The sequence below is a fragment of the Dysidea avara genome, chromosome 3, assembly GCF_963678975.1.
Source record: "Dysidea avara chromosome 3, odDysAvar1.4, whole genome shotgun sequence".
Classification (NCBI taxonomy): domain Eukaryota; kingdom Metazoa; phylum Porifera; class Demospongiae; order Dictyoceratida; family Dysideidae; genus Dysidea; species Dysidea avara.
Genome location: NC_089274.1, coordinates 20659537 through 20680893, shown reverse-complemented (window position 1 = coordinate 20680893; position 21357 = coordinate 20659537). Strand labels below are relative to the sequence as shown.

At 39.4% G+C, this 21357-nt stretch overlaps 2 protein-coding genes across 2 annotated transcripts; one reads left to right on the top strand and one right to left on the bottom strand.

Moving 5' to 3' along the window:
- Positions 1-104: 104 nt before the first annotated feature.
- On the bottom strand, positions 105-3363 carry LOC136250078 (apoptosis-inducing factor 3-like). Its single transcript, XM_066042238.1, has 17 exons — positions 3147-3363; positions 2959-3084; positions 2685-2910; positions 2584-2634; positions 2448-2532; positions 2065-2264; positions 1900-1991; positions 1763-1842; positions 1662-1712; positions 1246-1361; positions 1082-1153; positions 890-1030; positions 719-830; positions 569-667; positions 438-513; positions 280-384; positions 105-228 (listed from the first exon to the last, which is right to left on the bottom strand). The coding sequence occupies exons 1-17, from the start codon at positions 3188-3190 to the stop codon at positions 195-197; spliced, it is 1710 nt and encodes a 569-aa protein (XP_065898310.1). The 5' UTR covers positions 3191-3363; the 3' UTR covers positions 105-194.
- Positions 3364-3409: 46 nt separating this feature from the next.
- Positions 3410-19547, top strand: LOC136250076 (kinesin-like protein KIF13A). Its single transcript, XM_066042236.1, has 35 exons — positions 3410-3674; positions 3729-3795; positions 3870-3888; positions 3948-4005; positions 4064-4156; positions 5682-5782; positions 5841-5929; positions 5976-6063; positions 6114-6248; positions 6898-7010; positions 7065-7110; positions 7278-7499; positions 7666-7875; positions 7930-8064; positions 8122-8368; positions 8421-8597; positions 8652-8717; positions 8772-8898; positions 8950-9024; positions 9187-9280; positions 9906-9975; positions 10025-10107; positions 10159-10296; positions 10350-10389; positions 12250-12371; positions 12420-12596; positions 14186-14340; positions 16463-16595; positions 16641-16884; positions 16938-17120; positions 17202-17323; positions 17371-17634; positions 17697-17939; positions 17990-19148; positions 19203-19547. The coding sequence occupies exons 1-35, from the start codon at positions 3617-3619 to the stop codon at positions 19418-19420; spliced, it is 5571 nt and encodes a 1856-aa protein (XP_065898308.1). The 5' UTR covers positions 3410-3616; the 3' UTR covers positions 19421-19547.
- Positions 19548-21357: the final 1810 nt, after the last annotated feature.

The following is a 21357-nucleotide window of genomic DNA, read 5'->3' as shown; positions in this document are numbered from 1 at the left end:
CCATAACTTCAGTTTAAAAAATTATTACCACTTATTACTATTATTTTATTTATACCTACCTACCGACCCACTTTTCAACTAGTTTCAGTCCGAGAAACAAAAGATTTAGTTGAAGTGGCCTCCTAACTAGAAAATCATAAATATCATTTTGTACAAAAATCAATTAGTCTACATGTATATGAAAGATTGTGTCATTATAATAAACTTTTAATCAGGTCAGGATTGGCCCTATGTATGGAGAAATATTAACAATGGTTCATTTGCTAAAAGAATGCTTACTTTATTTGGTCAGCTGCTGGTAATTGGTCTTGATACATCAGTTCTGCTATTACAGCAGCAACAGGGTCACTACCCAAAGTGCAGGTTGCCATTACTCTGTTATCTCTATAGTAACCATATGATACAACTTGTACTTCATGTTAGATCAGGTCACTCACTTTACAAAAAATGCTGCAAACTTGCCATCTTCAGGAGAACCTTCATACACAATCTCATCCCAGTTAAGTGCAAACCCTTCAAACATACACAAGTGGTAAACTATAAATTACCCCTAAGGTAGTATACTCACCACAATAGCGTATGCTTTTGCCATACATTTGTGTCCAGAAGAATGGAATACTGTTAAAAGGTGTTTTCTTTCCCAACATACTCAAACCAGCGATTCGACCTGTTTTACATGCAAGACATTACTCTCAACAAACAATAACTGTCTTGTTACCATGGTTGTGTGCAATCTGCCAGTGTCCAATGGAAGCAGTGGATCCAACCAATGGCAGAGGAAACCTTACAATGTCACCACAAGCATACACATCTTCACAAGCTTCCATAAACTACACACAGAAAAGGATGAATGATATTAAAATTAATTTTATTATTACAACATGATTACCTCATTAACAATGACTTCACCACGTTCTGACATGGGAACACCCGACCCCTTGAGAAAATCTGTAGCTGGGACCACACCCACCCCAACAACACAGATGTCAGCCTCTAACACTTTTCCGGATGGCAGTGTAACACTCTTAATCTGTGTACCACATAATGTGCAGCAACCAAGTTGTGTATATAGTTTGTGTACCTTTCCATCTTCACCAACGAATTCCCTCACTCCAGCACTCAACTCAAACTTCACACCTTTCTCTTCATGCATCTAACACAAGGCAACAACAAGAACCTGACAAGTGCTTATATATGAGTGACACACCCCTTGTAAGGACCCCTCCTCCCCTAACACACACGTACCTTTTGTATGGAAAGGCCAACTCTATTCCCAAGAATCCTTGCAAACGGTATGTCACACACATCAACACAAGTCACACTCTTGGCCTTGTCAACGAGATATGCCGCAACCTCCATGCCTATACCAACAAGGAGATGTAACATACTGTCTGACTTGACAAGGGTGAAAAGTCTTAGCCACTTAACTGCTTACAGCTTTGTGGTAAACATTTCACCCTAAGTTTAATGAGTCAATTATGATGGTAAATGAGGCAGCAGAGTACAAAATAAAACATTATTTAGTTGGCTACTAATCTACGTATAACTGTGTAAAAAAAAAGTGGCCAGTCAAAGTGAGTTTTCATTAGTCAAAGATTTCATGAAATTGGTCAGAAAATGGCTGACTATTATATTGTACTTTGCTCCCAATGATAAGTTACCAATGAATGATGTTCCAATGATTACAACATTCTTATCAGTGCTTGCCTCAGCTAAAAACAAACAAGCAAGATAATTTATAGCTAAACACACAAACACCTACCAATACTGTTAGCCTGCCATGGTTCACGGAGTAGGAACACATTCTTCAGATCAAAACCTGGGATTGGTAGTTTACGTGGCCTATCAATAAAACATAATGAAATCCCTTCTATCCTATATTGCACAGTATTCTATTACTTTCCTCCAGTAGCCAGTACTAGGGCACTGTAATGTAATGAGCTGCCATCAGCAAATGTCACAGAGTGAGCATTCACATCAACTTTAGTAGCCTACAATAACAACAACTGCTAATACAGATATATTGTGATGCATAATTAGGCAAAGCACACACCCCTAACATACCTCTTTCTCCAGTAGGATCTCTATATTGTTGTCATGGTAAAATGATGAAGGCCTTAGCAGTATCTCCTCGGCTTTAAAGTGCAATGCTTTACTGAGTTTGGGCCGGTCATAAGGTAGCACACTTTCCTTTGTAGCTATCACTATACGGCCCTTAAATCCTTCCTGACGTAGAGTCTCAGCACACACTACTGACGCTGGGCCTATAAGCAAATATTACCATCAAGAGTTCAGAAGTACTTCATGAACTCTTGCTAGCCCATGTCCACCTAGCTTGTGGCACTTATGAGCTCAGCAAGGCTAACATATAATAACGAAGTTGAAATTAATAAGCACATGGTGTACCATAACAATCACATGGGTCAAGTCATGTAGTGAAGCCTTACCTCCACCAATAATGAAGAAGGTCCTGTTATCATCACTGAGGACAAGAGGGGACATTGTCTTGACTCGCCGAGATGTGGTCAGGGCCTGCGTACCACTTGTAATCACAACAAACACACATTATCAACAACTTCAAACCTTTTTGCTAGCCCGTATTATTCCAAATTTCCCACCATCAGTTTCTTCAACCTGTTATTAAAGTGTTCACTAGGTGTACTGGTGTACATAACAATGCTAACCTCAAATTTCTGCAGACTGTCCAGACCTGGGAAATCTTCAATGTCGCCAGTAGCAACATTAAAACATGCTCCATGCCAAGGGCAACGAATTCGTCCGTTCCCAAGGCAACCCTTAGCTAGGGGGGCTCCATAATGGGTACACTTACTCCCCAGAGCATGTAAAGACCCATTCTGCCTGATCAACAGCGCTCTCTCCTCTACACCATCGAATTCCACTTGGCACATCCTAGATACTCAACGTGATATCTTAGCATTGTTAGTTAACCTAACTTACTGGCCATCTTTCAAGTCTGAAACATTCACTTTCACCTCCAGAATATCTTGCGACTGCATTGCTGCGGAGGCTACAGCTTTAGGGCTCTGTTCTTTACCTGCTCTGCTTTCTGATGTTTTAGCGTCCCTGAAAACACATCCCGAGACACATCCATACAGTAAGATAATAGCGCAGGTGAAATTACTCACCGTTTGGTGCTCCTCCTTTGATGCCGCGAACTGCCACCGCCCATTTCGCTCGAGAGCACCCGTCGTGTGCAGATGTAGCGAACAGAGTAGCGATGAGCAGAAATAAAACTGCTATTTATAATAAAGCGGATCCTGCTAGCCGTCCTTAACGCAATTAATGGCTTCTTGGCTTTTTTTTTGCACCACAAATATCAATATGTAGCGCAGTAGCGCTCCTTAAGTGAGTTTAAGCGCATCTTAAAATTTACCGCGAAATTTTAATGGTCAATTGCGCTAAAAAATTAGAGCCATGCATAACATGGCGTCGAGTACTTCCTAGTCCCCGGCAAATGCTGCAGATTGTTGTCGTATGTACATATATTGGTAGCAGTCGTCAGTAAGTAAATATTTCAAACTATCATCAACCAGGCGATTATGGTTAATAAGTCGAATTCGCTGCAAGCACATTAATTGTCATTTGTCAAGTCGCCATGGGTGATGACGCTAAAGTTAAAGTTGCAGTTCGTGTTCGTCCTGTGAACAAGAGAGGTAAGAGCGTGGCGTGTTGCACTTTATATTAGTACAATGTACTGTGATCCACAGAATTAGAGCTCAACACTTATGTGTGCGTGGACATGAAAAACAATGACACGTTCCTAGAGAACCGCGAGTAAGTAGTTAATTATATAGCATCATTACAAAGTTCATTATTTCCCTGTGTACGTGTTGCTGCTGTCCCTGCAGCGAAAGGAAGCCACGCAAGGTAACTAGCTAGTAACGTTGTTGATATGTTGAGTTATAATTAGTTGTGTTTGGGTGTAGAAATTCACATATGATCACTGTTTCTGGTCCATTGACCCAAACGATGATAGATTTGCTTGTAAGTGACGTTTATAGGGCTACACACATTAGCATACCTGAGTTGTGTGTTCTTATAGCTCAAGTAGTTGTGTTTGATGCTCTCGGCAAAGGAGTACTTGAGAGTTCGTTTAATGGCTACAATGCCTGCATCTTTGCCTATGGACAGACAGGTCAGTGACTCAGTGTGTGGTGTAGTATGGCCTAACTTTGTATGTGTATAGTGTAGTAGTACTTTATTCGGCAATGTCTGGTACGTACATTTTAAGTCCGAGCTAATAATATTAGCAACAGCATTTTCATACTCATCATCAACTATTTGACATGCACACGTACATTATTCACTAATGCTACACATTGTGCTTATGTACACACACACACACACACACACACACACACACACTGAATAACTGTGTTGAATTTGTGTTAATACGGTCATCTAGATAGACCATGATCACATACTGTACTTCACCATCAGTTTTAGTTATGCATACTACATGGACTATTTTAAGGTGCAGGATAGCGTAGCATTAAATCTGTAAGGTTAATTCACCATGAAGTAGAATTATGGGGGGTCAGGAGTGCAGGCCCCAAGATAGTCTTTACAATAAAATACTGCTTATAGCCCATGGAAAATACTGAAACTAATGATGTCTTGTGTATTTCAAGGTGTGTTGCTCCCTTAACATGAGTTACTGTAAGACCTGGACAGACGTGTAGTACTGTAACCTTGTCTGTTTCGATATTTTTACTTGAGATGACTCTATAATTGTGACCCAGTCTGGGAAAACCGGTCTTATCGCCTATTTTAAGTATCTAGAAACGCCGGTTTTAAGTATTTAATGTGTTGTAGCTCACCAACGGTTGAAGCTATAAAATTTTCACACGTTTTACACCAATTCCTTACCTTCCACAGCATCCACTGTACAAGTAGCCAACAACTAAGTTTCCCGCCATTTTAGATAGTTTTTAAACCGAGGTTGACTGTATCAGGCGTGCTGCAAAATGGGTGGGAGGCGGGGGACCTGGAAGCGGGAAAGATGGTGTTCAAAAATTGAAAAGGAAGGCGTAGGGATGAATTAGACCAAGTTTTGGGCCATTGAGGTATCAAAATTGGCTAAAATGAAAGGAAATTCACAGCGGAGGTACTTATTCAACATCATAGAGCTGTACAGCCACATATAGTCATCCACAGGCTGACCAGGGCTCCATTAAGGCCCCACACCGCACGTATGGATCGCCACTGGGCTTGGGAAAAGCAGCCAGCAAAACCAGACCACTCCAGTCCAGCTGATTTTGATCGTGGAATTAGATAGTTTATTCATGTAGCTTTGTGTACTGGGTGAAAAATTGAATTCTGCTGACATGGGCAATAAGACTGGTTTTCTCATACTGAGTCACAATTTATGATCCACCAATAATTAACCATGCAATTGATATGTGTACACTTGCAGTAAACTGTGCAAGGTAAAAAATATTGGTATATCTGCTACTGATTGAGTTCATTACTAAAAGAGGAGGTTGCTACTGTACATGTAGCAGCATAGATTAAGTTTTTGCCAATTGTATTATACTATTTCCATTTTCCAACTGGTCTACTCACTACATAGTGCATACAATGCTACGCACATGCTACACACGCAAACATGCACATAGTATTATGACTAGTTATATATAAGTGGCTAATGCTCACTGCAGGCTCTGGCAAGTCATACACGATGATGGGAGCATCACAAGATGAAGCACTCAAGGGAATCATCCCCAGACTATGTGACAACATGTTTGCTAGAATTGCTGCAGTGAGTAGTAGTGAATGTGGCTCATTTGTAGACCTCACAAGACTCCCTTCCCCTGCAGAACTCAGACTCCCGGATAACAACTACAGTAGAAGTGTCCTACATGGAAATCTACTGTGAACGTGTTCGGGATTTGCTATGTGGCAAAGAGTTAGTAGTTTTACTATGTTATACTGATGTACTAGCTATATTGCAGGACCAAACACAATTTGAAGGTCAGGGAGCACAAGACGTTGGGTCCTTACGTTGAAGGGCTGTCTACCCTGGCTGTACGATCATTCTGGGTGAGCATTAATAGCAACTGTTGCTGTTGTGACGTTGCCAATGTTACTAGGATATTGAGAGCATCATGTTGGAAGGAAACAAATCTCGTACAGTCGCTGCTACTCAGATGAATGCTGAGAGTTCTAGATCACATGCTGTATTCACCATTGTGCTAACACAAACTCTGTTTGATCCTGAAACTAATGTATGCCGGTGACTTACTATGCTATCCAGTTATACTTAAGCCCGGTAGAATTTACATCAGTAGAGTACTAGGGTTTGTTTTGGGCTGCCCTACAAAGTTGAAATTTACCAACAACATTCCCCACACTGATCACTTAGGAACCTTAGCAAAACTTTATTCAGGCTCACTGGTAACCAGGCTTGTGTTCCTGTTGCTAATAATAGCCTTTGTTGCCAATCCCATCACAGTATAGCAAGCTGTCCAGTATTAATTGTTGTTCCTGTAATAAATTTGACTAGTAATCACAGTCATGATAAGTTGTATCAGTGATATTATCATGAGTTTGGTATGGAATCTATGGCAACCATAGAATGTTGGAATTTGAAACTAACTTGGCAGGTTTAAAATATTGTCTCTGACTTTAGGTAGTGGTGTTTATATGACTTTTCAACTAAGTTAATGTTTTGTTTTTACACTTCACTACTCTCTCCCCTCTAATCTGATTGATACTAATATGGAACATACCTATCTACTCCTTAGTGCAGTTGCCCACAGTTAGCTAATTACTATAAATATGAGTATCAGAGTTGGTAATTCTGTATTGGTTATTCAAATATTTCCACATTAGGCACACTCAAACTGTGCTTATGTTGTTGTGGTGTGTTGCTAGGCTGGTAACGAGAAAGTTAGTCGAATTAGTTTAGTAGATTTGGCAGGCAGTGAGAGAGCGGGAAAGACAGGGGCACTTGGTGACCGATTAAAAGAGGGATCCAATATTAATAAGTGAGTTGTGGTAATCAGTTGAGATTTGGTAATTCCTGGATTACAAAATTACAGGTCATTGCACACTCTTGGGTTGGTAATATCTGCGCTAGCAGAAATGGTACGTCATAGTGCGTCACTATGTTGCAAACATTGTGTTGTGCTATACTGTATTTTGTGTTGTACATATTTTGTTGTGATATGGATTGTATTGTGTGAATGATATATTATGTGTTTCTTGTAATATAAAAATAACATCTGCCTATATAGTATTCACCCCTTCTGTAGTCTGCTGGCAAGAAGACTAAAGGCACTCACGTGCCGTACCGAGACTCTACACTTACCTGGCTTCTCAAAGACAGTCTTGGTGGTAACAGCAAGACGGTGATGGTTGCCACAGTGAGCCCAGCCAGTGACAACTATGAGGAATCTTTGTCAACGTTACGTTACGCTGACCGAGCAAAGAAGATTGTCAACCACGCTGTAGTGAATGAAGACCCTAACTCTAAAGTTAGTATGTTAGCTTTACAGGAGAACTATTATTGTGTTGAGTGGGGAAAATGTTTACCTCTATCATTTTTATAGTATAAATACATATGGGAAATGACTAATATTATAGCTGCTATGTGGGACATAGTGTATGCCCTTATGTGTATGAGTATGGTTTTGTCACCAGGTGATTCGCGAGCTACGAGAAGAGGTTGAAAAGTTACGACTGATGTTGAAGGAGCAGGGAGGAGTGGGGCTCACTGGAGCAGCATCCAACCCGGCTAATGATCGCGATATAGCTGATTTGATGGAGAAGTTATCAGTTAGTGAGAACCTTATGCAAAAAATGAGCAAAACTTGGGAACAAAAATTGGCAGAGTCAGAAAAGCTTCATCAGGTAATAACATCTTCAAGGTTACCACAGTTGTATCACATGTATGTATTACTATAGGAACGTCAGAAAGTACTAGAAGACATGGGAATATCAGTGAAGTCTGCTGGCATTGGTGTACAAAGGGACAAGTTTTATTTTGTGAACTTGAATGCTGATCCGATCATGAGTGAATTACTAGTGTGTTATCTGAAGGTATTCCTGTTAGTAGTAACCACATTGCTTGTTGTTAACACCATCTTATTGTTGCAGCCGCACACAAAGATCGGTCGACCAGATGCTGACATTCAACAAGACATTCAACTGAAAGGTCTTGGTATTCAGCCAGAACATTGTGTGGTAGAGGTCAATAACCCTGAGGTGTACATTACACCATTACCGGCTGCTCGTACTCTTGTTAATGGAAAGGTCATCACCGAGAGAACTAAACTGTGTCATGGTTACCGTGTGTTGCTTGGTAATAACCACTTCTTTAGACTAAGTTGTCCGAAAAAGAAGAGTAAGTAACAAATTATTCTGTTTGCTGGTTCACTTTGTATTACCATATGTAGTAGTCCAAGAGTCAGCAGGGACAGCCCCAGGCCAACCAGTGGGCACATCAACGCAGGCTAAGTCACATGGTGGTGTTGAAGAAGGCATAATGACTGACCCTGATGAAGAGATTGATGAAGAAGTTATGAATTACGACTTTGCTATGAAAGAAGTGATCTTAAATGAGCTGGACAGTGGTATGTGTTAATAGTGATAATAATGACTTGTCCCTATTAGTATACACACTGCAGACCCTGATAGTGTGTACCAGCAAATGAAGCATTCTATGGAGCAACAACACTTCCATGAGAAACAAGGTACTTGTTGGTTTTCCCTCCAAAAATCTGTTCACTCTTATTGGGTCCTTGTAGATGCATTGGAGCAACAGAAAGTTCGCTATGAGAAACAGCTAGCAGAGTTACGTGACCAGCTGCAGGAAGTTGGGGAACAATCTAGTACACCGTCTCCATTAAAACGACGAGCAGCTTTCTCCCCAATGTAAATTGCAATGACTTATACCCCAAACATATCATGGCTCCTCTGTCATAGGTTGGAGGCAGAATGGGAGATGGAAAACAGGCAGCGAGTGTTGGACACTTATTTCAGGGTGAATAATCTTGTCAGGTATGTATATACACTGTAGCTTAGGTGCCACCAACCACCAGTTTTCTATGCCTGTGACCACAATACAAAGAGATGCATTAACAGTATATTTTAAGCTGTGCAGGCATTTGCATAATAGTTGCAGTATAAGTTTGTCAATGTAATGTGTTATACATATTACAGAGAAGCTAATATGTTGAGTGAAGCTCTTGACAAGGATACTGTCCTCAAAGTGACCATGCAAATTCCACCGTCATTGCTTAGTCCGATTGTTAGGGTACGTTACTAGCATAACGTGTCACGTGATATTTTACTTTTAATAGTTCTGAACATATAACACCCAGTACTAACATATGGAATATTTTACAAGCCTCATAACTTTGTTTCATGGGTGACTTGTGCATGTATGGGAATACAGAGAGAACATGTGTTCTTTTCTTTGATGTTATTGACTTTCAGTTGAAGCAAACAGACTGTACTGTACATCATGCACAGTACACACAGTGCGGTATACTTCATGCACAATACAATGCATGATGTTAAGGCTTTACAGTGACAGCCTCCATTATTCAGATTCCTTTGTGTCGGTTTATTTATTTATTTTTTTCAGATACATAATTCTGTACCCTATACTGGGTCTGGGATTGTTTTCTCAACGTTTCAGTTACATGTTTCTGACTCCTGTATTCACAAGCTTTAGCCTTCTCACAGGTCCCTAGTGGGATAACTTTTAACATTAAAGTAGTACTTCTATTCAACTACTCTAATAGAGCAGTCACTTCTCTTGTGTTCAGTATTTAGAAGTCCTACTTAACTGGAGCTCGAGTGGAGCTCAAGTGCATACAAACATACTTTAATACATCATACATGGAGGTGTGTATACAACATGTGATGGTTACTAGGGTGACAACAGACATGGAGGTAATGAGATAGCAGTTAGAGTATTACAGAAAGCTAGAGGAACTGACTCAGGTGAGCATCTGACAATGATAGTTGTTGTTAGGCTACACACCCTGTGTAGTGTGGAGCTTGGAGACACTCGAAGAGAAAGTGGTTGCTATGAGGGAATTGTTTCTGATGCAGGATGAAGGGAAATACCCTACTGTATGATTATAATGTCTTCTTTAATGGTGTTTATTGTTTACCTATTACCAGGACAACGACACAACAATGGACCCATTTTTTGACATTGAGCAACATGTGCTGTTGGGAGTTGCTAATATTTTCATGCAGTGTCTGGTTCATAGAGTGTGTCACGAGTATGATGCTCCAATAATTGGCCCTACCGGGAAGGTAAACTGCTTAATTACTGTCTAGCAACCACTGAGTAGTAATTGTGTTACTAGGTGTGTGGTAACCTGCGACTATCCATTGAAAGAGTACCAGGTAAGGTGATAAGCATACTAAATATGGAAGTGGTGCTTTGCCTAAACTGTTTGTATATGGAGGTTGACTACATTTCTGCCACCTATTGCTCCTACTACTCACTCAGGTTGACTTGATGTACACGCTCTTGAGTATTCATGTTGCAGTTAGTTGCACTGCTGAAAATGTGGGGGACCTACATATTATATATCTAAACTGAATATATGGGGGACCTACTTTGCTCAACTGCATTGTCTGTTCTTTTGTGGAGTTGATCACAATTAACAACTTTGTAGCAAGTATTGTTTGTTAGTCAAGCTTGAAATATAACTACATTACTGAGTTTAAATAAAGTAGTACTACTACACATTTGCAGTCAAACTTCTTGGCAGTGAATCTCCTGTGTGTGATGGCTACCATTCTTCAATACATGTTATGCAGTATATAGGACGTGATACTGTGCATCCTAGCACAAGCTAAGTGTATCAAATCAGCCTGATTATGTAGCTGAAGTTTAACTCTCTTACTATTCCACCCATTGTTAGCCAATATGCAGCTGCAGTTAACAAACAAACAAAAACTGAGTCCAGTGCACCATTCCACTCGAGTGATTGTATATACAACCACTACAGGTAGATTTTATTTACCGTATTTCCTCGTATAAAAGCCTGGGCTTTTATTTCCTTCCCAGCACTTTTGACCTGTCCTGTAAACGAATAGGGCCCTTATTTGAGACTGGGCGTTTATTTTGGATTGGTCCCAACCGACTCCCAGAATTTAATTGAATTTGGTGGTGGTAGAACAGGATTACTATAATGGCAAGCATAGATACAGTGTGTTGGCTATATAAACAAGTATAGTCAAGGAGTTGTATCGTACATATCTGCATGCATGTGGACACGCCCGGACTACTCACATGATTACTCGTAATACCTGTATCCCTCAGAAGGCTCTAAATTTCAAGTATGAGGAAACAGCAGAAACAATTAAAGCCACTAACAGTAATAGCCTGGGCCTCTATTTGAGACCAGGTGTTTATTTTCCAAAGGTACTGGACACCCCCTGGCTTATAATTGAGACAGGCGTTTAATCAAATGCAGCTTTTATACGAGGAAATACAGTAGTTGTGGGGTTCATTTCTGAATAACTGCTATGGATTGTATTTTGTAGTGAAGGTCTTTGATTGTAAACAGATCCTAAACACAATGTCAGTACATGAGTACTGTTAGAATATTTGTATCACAATATTGTAAATATCACAATACACCTGTTTAGATTCATCATTACTTATAGTGCATATTTATGTTACATGCATTTTATTTTGTTGTTATGCAAATATTTCTGCTATATTGGTGTCCTTTTCACTGGTGGTGACAATATTAGTTGGTATGCAAACAAGTTGATGTAGTGTTAATGTACCATACCAAGCTTCCAGCTGACTAATTTGTTGGGTTTTGTTTGGGTATTATAGTGATTAGTGTGTTTGTACTGGTTACTATGGAGCTATAGGTACCTTTAAATTGCCATTTTTGTGAGACAATCTTTGTGTTCGCCATGTATTAGTGTTGTGTACATGTTGAAACTTGGTACTAGTTAGTAGACCAGTTGTGTTAGTATTTCTCATCAACAAATACGACAACTATAAAACTTGGTTCACTCCATTATTGCCTGGTCAAATGTGACCGATCAACTGTTGTGTTACTAGGAGCTCAAAAGCACTGCTAGTCTTACAATGCTTATGGGCTCCTGGTGTTGCAATTGTGACTTTTAGCAGAGCCACAGTGTTACTGACTGTTCTGTTGGAGTGATGTTGCAATGTGTTCAACCACTTTTAACTTTTTCCTGTACTATAAGTTGTGTTCCCTTATTATTGCCATTTAGTGCCAATTGCTGATGAGACAGATGGAGATGATGAGACAGACTACAATGGAGGGGGGAGTGGTTGGGAAGTGATGGAAGAATTGGCTGACGAGCTAGTTGTCGGTTGTCAGGTTGGTGTAAAGGTCAGCCTGGAGCTATAAATGACTTGGTGGTAGACTGGTTGATTACAGGTGCACGTTATTGAGGCTACAGGTCTACCTTCAGCATACTGCCATTTTGTGTTTGGCCAGTACAAAGTCTGGGGCCATTCAGAGCCAACGACAATTGCTCCTCTACAAGCATTTTCACCAGCATTCAGTAGACCTGAGAAAGTTTTAGAGGGAGAGTTAAAGTTTGACCACACCCAGGTAATGATCCTGTGATATCATCAGTGCTTAACACTGGTTATTATTGGTACATGTGGAACAATTCTTCTGTGTATTTCTGAAACTGGATAAAATCACGAAAGCTTTATTTGTAATAGTTCTAAGTAGATGATACACAAAAATTTAATTTTGCTTGTTTATGTGAACTGCTTTGAATCTAGAGGTGCACCGATATAAATATCAGTAAAATGTTGATTGCTAAAAGTCTGCTAACTGAGTGTGTTTGATCTTGTAGCACTGTGGGTAGAGCATAAAGTTAAGCTTGCTAACTAGCAGCCTTTAGGTCAAATTTTCAGAAGAAACTATGAAAGGGTTAAGAAGATACTTCTGTGTGTAATATGTTGTTTCATGCACTTTGTATAAATAGCACTACCTTAGCAGTGCATAGCAACATAATTAGAGATTTATGAAGTATTCAATGAATTATTATGAAATTCGAAATAACAATAGCTTGATTAAGTGATGTAGTATTACAAAACAAAACCTATTGCAGGGATTTTTCTAGAAAATAATTTCAGGGGGGGGGGGGGCAATCCGAGTTTTTCAGAAATTCAGGGGGGCAGAACTTAAATTAGGCTAAATTTGTTTTATTGTAGCTAGCTAGCCATCGACTAAATTTTATGATTTCAAATCAATTTATCATTGTTTCATCATTGGGCTGGTTGAGGCAGAGTTCAGGGGGGTAAAATCATTTTCAGGGGGGCAAAATGCCCCCTTTGCCCCCCTAGAAAAATCCCTGCTATTGCATATATAGTTGATTAATTTATGCTACAGCTATATAGCTGTATGGTGCCTGGTTTATTTATTTTTGCTGATAGTAACTTTTCAGCATACAGTACTCTTGGGAAAGTATATTTGGGATGAATTAGATACATATGTCTGTGTGTTTGTCTCACGTATGTAGGATGAAACTTTATATTTCTTAAGACTATTTTTTAGTCAACTTGGGTGTCAGCATGCATACAACCAAACTAGGCAACAAAACAAAATCTTTGATTGCTATACAGTATCTATTGCAAACGGTACTAGCATTTAGAGTCACTGCACCTGTAGTTTGAGCCAAAGCTAACCCCGTGTGGAAGTATAATGCAGGCTTTATTTCTCACTAACTGGCTGCTTTACCATTTAATGGTTTTGCTCACAAACCTCACATGAATGTGTACAGACAAACATACATAGAAAAGAACTCACATCACCGGCTGGATTCAAAACATCTTATGAAGTTGAGTGGCATATGTGTTTACTTGTTTGCCATTCAGTTTACACCATTGCATTCAGTGCGCTGTAAACAATGAACGACAGCTGTGAGAAGCTTCTTAAGAGTATCTCAGATTACTATGTCATGACATATTCATGTTGTCAATACAGATGTTTGCATAACATTTGCAGTAAGACACTGTCAAGTGAAAGCTAAAAATTGTGGTCCACCTACTTTGAAAGACACCAAATTATACAGTACTGCACATGTAGCTCATATTCCAGTGAGACTTCCTGTGTTGCATAGATAATGAAATTATCATTAGTGATACATGTCACCAAGCACTAGTTGTCACTTGATGTCATGCCAATAGGTGTACACTGTTGAAGTGACAGATGAGTTCCTAGACTATCTGCACTATGGTACTCTGTCAGTTGAGGTGTACGGGCACAGGAAGACTGGCTTCTCTACACCTGAAAGCATAGCAATGGCAGAGGATGATCGACAGCACAAGACATTCCCTGAAAGGTTTGTTTACCAGAAGGGTAATTATGTTAATTCCTGAGTATTATCACATGCACACACACGCACACACTGTTGTAAGTACAGTAACTACTAGTGATTGCCTACATATTGTAGTAGTGGCAATGAAAGGTAAAGGCAAGCTACAATGGGATATTTATACTCTTCAAAAAAGTACATTCCACACGCGAGTTTGTAATTGTGACATAAAATGGTAGTTCATCTCTAGCCTTTCTACTGCAGGTAGGCAAATAGGCAGACCAAAAATCCAGTTTTGACAATTTAGTAGATTTAATACACTAGGACTTTTCCATGAGGGTATGTTTCGTCACTTAAAATATTTCTGTGACACTTTAGCAGCATTGTTTTGCTGAATGCCCTTTATTTTGGGGGGTGATCTCTACTGTACGCTACTGCCCAAGGTGTTATTTTTGTACGCTGTAATTTTCTTGATGTACATGTACAGTAATACTCTAATAGAGCAGTTGATATAGTGTGTACTGTCATGTAAAGAAACAGTGGCTCTTACCTGTAGTGAACGGAAATTCTGATAACTGATATATTGGATACACCATTATCAATCAGTAAGACCTCAATTATTCAATTTCGATTATCTTAACCCCTAACTGCTTTGTTAGGTAACATTAGTGTATGTTCCGTTAAAATAGTTGAACGGAACTCTGTATATAAATAAATGGATTTCATTTATACAAGAAAATTCACTTATCTGAACGTTTTTTTATGATTAAACTGGCACACATGTGTTCGGATAATGAGGTCCTACTGTAAATTTTGTATTAAATTTTGTTGTAGTCCACTACATCTAGACATTAATGCTTAAAAGTGTTGGCACTAAAATTAAATGTGAATGAAAAGCCTAAAATGATAGTCTGTCAAAACTTTTTTGTAGCGAGAAAAAGGTTTATGTGAGGAAGGAAAGAACTTCACAATGCAGCCAAAGCCTTGTAAGTACTTGGTGAGAAGGTCTTGATCTCATAGCACTGTAAAATTAGCTGGGTACTTAGCAGAGTAATATCAGCCAAAAGTCTACTATTTACCATTGTTAGCAGATATTGCCATATCAGACTGTTATTACAGCAATACAGTGGATCCAAGCACCTTTGTTTCTATAAGTGACCATTTCCGGTTTTCCATGCAAGCTAAAGTATTCACGGTATGGTAATCAATACTAATTTATTATGAGTTGTACAACATCTGGAAAATGTATTGCAGTCTATGGGGCTACACTTTGCAGGAGCCCAAACCATATACTGTTAAGAACATACTTTATAGCAACCACTATACTATTACGATGGCGGAAAATTGGAAACATACGCTGTGTTGTGACTGAGAAATCGGCAATCTAGTGTCAACTGGTAGTGATATCTTAAGTTTGAAAGCCTGCATCTTTCCTGAAGTGAGGCATTTTTACTGCTATTAGTATAGAGGATTGTTACGCATGGCTACTAAACCTACTGTAACAGGTGAAATAATTGCTAGTATTGATGGAATCACAATCATCTATTTTCCGTAAGAAATATTGCCCAGCCTTGTAGAAACACAGTAACACCAATTTTCTCACTAAGTAGATTTCTACATGTTGAAAACAAAGTCACTGGAGTCTTTTTCCGCATCTTTCTGCTTTACAACACAGCAAACCTCCACAAACTATATACTGTTGTGTTGCTGACAACCTGAAAATTACAATTTCGTTCTCATAATAAAGGGTACAGTTTAGGCTTCCGTGAAAGTTTCTTCCCTCTACCCCATAGGCTTCAATACATTTTAAAGAAAACCAGATGTTGCGATCACAGTTATTAACCACCACATTCCTTAGCCCTTATGTGAAATGGGCTATTGGACAAAAGTGTTCAAATAAATGAACTTGTTTAGATAACTAAAGCTCATTAATTAGTATGCAGAGTTCTGTTCATTTCATCTAATAGAACACACACACTGGTGACAAAATGTTTCCAAATCACTTTGTCATTCAGATAGTCAAAGTATTCTGGACCCACTGTACTAATAATACCAATTGTTTATTATGTCAGCTAGTGCACCAGCTCTTGCTTGTAGTGTGACTCAGTGGATAGTCACTCTCAGTTATTTGTGGTGGCTGTTATTGTAGGTGCCGTGAAGTGATGAAGAATTTGGAGATGTGGGTTGGCATATTGGAGCTAAATGACCAGGGTAATTATGTCCCTGTGGCTATTGAAGAGAGAAGAGATGTCAAAACTGGTGGTGTATATGTGTTAAGACAGGTACATGTTTGTTGTGATGTAATGTGGTGTCATTTAGTGTAATAGGGTCAGTCACGTCGTATTCAAGTGAAGGTCACTCCAGTAACTGGATCAGGGGATGGTCCTCTTCAGTGTGCACATATCACATCAATATCCGTTGGTAGTGTATACCTACGTCATCGTACTGAAGAGCCTCTAGACAGTTATCAAGAAATTGACCTTGATCGATTACGAGGAAAGTGGACTGATGCATTGATGCACCGCCGTGACTACCTGGACAAAGAACTTCGTAAAATCATGGAAAGAAAAGGTGTGTACTAACGTAGAAAGGTGTATGACACCTGACCCTCCCTCCTTCCCTAGAGAGGAATAAAGTGGATAATGATAAAGAACAAGAACTGATTGACCAGTGGACAATGTTGTTGATGGAGCGTTCAGTGCTACTACAGCCCAAACCAGGCAGTGGTGTACCTGGTGCCCCCAATAGGTGGAAATTACTTCCAGGAATGGAAACTCGTGTGACTACTTTATACTTGGATTTGAATGGTTAGCTAGCATTAGTTACTATAGTGACTGTATCATTAGAGTAAGTTTAGTGTATTACCAGTTGTCATGGTTGTTATCTAGATGACATGTTGACTCCGTGTGATGATGATGATCCACTAGCAGCCATAGCAACAGCTCCGTTGCTAGGGGAGATAAATAAATCAATGATGAATCTTGTTTTAATTAAGAACATAGACTCAGCTGTAAGGTTTATGAATTCTGCATCCATGTCTATTTATCATTCCGCTAGCCTGAAGCTACCGCCTCATGGGACTCATCTGTACATGATGCACCATCTCTCAATCGACCAACTAATAGCAACGACAGAGTATATGCTATACTAAAGGTTGGAGTTATGTTAAACCATCCCCCTGGCATCGAACTGGTATTGAGAAAGAGAATTTGTTTACGTGTTGTAAAGAAGGTTGGTTTTTCCTTCTTGAAACTGTTTGCACCCGCTGTAATTCAATCTGAAACTGGAGTGATGTATGAGGTTGTGACAGGCATACCCAAAGTGAGTGTTGTGTATATGGCCTCCACTGCTTTTAGTGTTGTTATTGTTTGGTTTGTTTGTAGTTGGAAGGAGTGTTCAGACCACCAAAGATTCCCTCAAACCATCCGTCATTTGTTGAGGTTGATGAGAATGAGAACATTGTTGACAAGTTCAAGGATAGAATGATGTCTGTCCGTAATACTCTGGCCCTTGACCGGCTAAAACAAGAAGTCTCTCTAAAAGAGAAGTTAGCCACTATTGGTAAACTGCTACACACAAGTCACACTGCCACAAATGTGCCTGAAGAAGAAACAGTTGCTAAAGTAGTAAGACTTGTTGTTAATAATCTATGTAGTAAATACTGTCATAACCACAGAATTCTAGCCAACCAGAGCCTAGGGAAGATGTTGTGCCCACTCCTCCCCCTCAGGGGGAGTTCCCAGATCAGTCAACATACTTGACAACAGAACCAAACACCAGTAGTCATGTTGGACCTGAGCCTCAGGTGATCCCCGATAGCCCTAGTGAGGGGGTCAGTAGAGCAGAGAGTGATCTCAGAATACCATCCATTAATGTTACCGCTGGTACACCTCCTCTATCACTGAGTGAAACAGGCTTTGTGGTGGAGCAGAGTGAAGCCAATAGTAGTTTGAACGAAGAAGGAAATAATGATACTAGTGTAACTGAAGACACTACAAGTGTGACTGAAGATGCTAGTTTGACTGAGGGTACTAGCGTTTGTGAAGGTACTAGTTTGACTGAAGATACTATGACAACCACTAGTGTTACTCATACTACTAACAGTAGTGAAGGTAGTAGTGTGACTGAAGCAAGTGGGCTAACTGAGAAAACAAGTTTAACAAGAGAAGAAACTAAGGAAGCTAGTGCAACCATAGGAACTAGTTCAACTCCTAGTTTAAGTGAAGTTGCTAGTTTGACTGAAGTTGTTAGTTTAACAGAAGCAGCTACACTTCCTGATGGTAAAATGAAGAGACAATCTTCAGAGAGAAGATTTAGACCACAGGCTGGTGACAAGTCCACCAGGAGAAGAGCACGTAGTTCAGAGAGAGGATCAGATAACAAAGAACCATTAAGAGTTACTAGAACAACAGGTTCTTCCTCAGAACGCGTGTCACGCAGACGCAGTGCTGATGTGTCCACATTAGTGCAAAGACACACAGCAAACAAGTCACCAGATGCCGTGTTACCTAAAAGCACTGAACACCATACAATTAGTGAAGTTAACAAATCAGATTCTGATGGTGAGCAATCAACATTACTACCTAGTCCAGCACACAGAAATACAGAAGAATCACCGTCACTAAACTCCTCACCGTCGTCTACTAGTTCATTAGCCTCGGTACCAACTGCAGAAGAACATGTAGTTGCCCCTAGTGACCACCCACCATGTACGTTAGGAGAGAAAGTGATGGTTGAAACATCAGTTGGGTTCAAGTTTGGTAAAGTGAAGTTCATAGGACCAACAGAATTCTCTGCTGGTGAATGGATAGGAATAGCTTTGGAGAGACCCCTAGGTGAGCTTGCCTCCTAGCATGTCATGTTAAGTATAATAAATTATCATACTTTAGGTAAACATGATGGAACGGTGAAAGGTGTAAAGTATTTCAAGTGTAAAGATAAACACGGCATGTTTGTACGCCGTGACAAGATTATTAGAGACCCATCAATAACTGGCATTAGTTCTAAACCAGTAACTAGTAGTGGGGCAGCAACAAGCCAACATCGAAGAGTCCCCTCCTCTTCTTCTCCATCATCCAAAAGACGAATTCCTGATAATAAAACTTAGTAACAATTTTATTACTAAAGCCAGAGTAATGTGTCATTCATCTTGTGTGGTTTATGATTTGTCAACAGTGTAACAGTTTTATGAATGTTTCACAAACAACACACTCTATTATTTATTTATAATAGTATTTGGTGGCTATGCTCAAGTCTTAGTTCTAAATAATATTGTTGATGTTTTGTTGCTAGCACACCTATGTGTGTTGTTGATATGGCCAGTTAAGTGATTCAGACTGCATGCACTTAAGCGTTGCAAGGTTTGTCCATGGTTATGTGCTCCTGGTTAGAGTCTTGAGAATATGTTGTCTTTTTTGCTCACAATCTATTACAGCAGTTAATGCATGGACACATGTATAGTTGTAGTAGTAAAGCTGTAGTGACTGCAGCTATAGACAGTTGTCATCATCTTCAACAAAGCTGTGGTTTCCTTATTGCAACCACTTTAGCCTAATAGAATTATGTAAATGCTGTGCTTTTGCAGTGTCTATAATTATTTTGTAAAAGTGGGTTATATTAACCAACCCTGACCCCCACTCCCTATATTTTACTTGTACTACCAGAGTATGCATTCCCCGATACTTTGATAATTGCCCTGATACTCATGCCCAATTGAGATGATAAATTGCAAATAGTATATATCATCAGGGTGGATATAGGATTTCAGAAGAAGGGGGGGTGCTAACAGGGGCGTGGGTAAGAAAAGTGACACTATTGATACAACCATAGATATCCCATTACACTGTATCTATGATACAGATACATCATTCATACATACAGATACATAGATATGATACAGATTTAATAGCACTAATTGCATAGTTCCAAGAGGAAGTGATTTAAAAAGTGGTCAGCAATAACCACGCTGCTATACCTTGTCAGTCTGCTTGTCATTTTATTAGCCAATAGGTATTCCCTGCAATGATCCCAGCTATTAATAATAGTGTAACTGCTTTGTCTAATACACAGGTGGGTACATTACCTTGGGTACGCTACTAAATCAGAAATTGCATACCAGGAGTGCATAATATTAAGAGGCGCTCATATAAATATTAAGAACTTTTACCAAGAGTTTATATTAGTTGTATGGGAGTTAAACTAATTGTAATGCTGGGTTTTCATGATTCTACAAATTGCTGTTGAAATCTTATGGCGATAAGGGCATAACTCTTAAAGTCTTACCTCTCAGCACAGTGTAGTGTTATCTCCTCTTGTATGAACTCATTTTAATATCTGTAAACTCCCATGCATTATATCCAATGTACTCAGATGATATCATTGTATTACACTCGTAATGGGACATACCTCAGGTCTTGTAGTATGGTTACTATGGTTTCCCCACTAATGGGGTTACCCCACATCCTAAGCCACTGTAAGTGACTAGACGTTATCAGCTACATCATTGGTAATGAAATTCTTGATAATGTCAAACACACTCTACCATCTTTGCTTAATTTTTTGAGAAGGTATACACCCCAAAATATATGATAGCATTGATCATGTTGTAGCTTGTGGTTTTTATGGCACATTCCAAATTTCAACATATACCTTCAGTCTTCTGCTACATTGAATGAAAAAATTAATATGCAAGTGAGCCCGTCTACTTGGTACTATCTGCTCAGGATTGTATGACTACCATTTGTCTTATCTAAGTACAAATCATACATGTAGTGTTTTAGTACCATGTATCCTAAATACTATATTCCATACTGATAGCTGATACATATATAGCTGCAGCAGGAAGTCTGGCATGATCACACCTTTCTTTGTGTGTGTGTGTTCATTGCAATTATTCACACTGTTTTTGATTCAATTAGAAATAACAAGCACCTCTGAAAATCACCTTCAGTAGGCCACTCGTGCTGCACAAAGAGCACGCTAGCCTATTATGTCACCAGTTAATAAAGTTTAGTGTGCATGAAAATGGCTTAATTACTGCAGCAG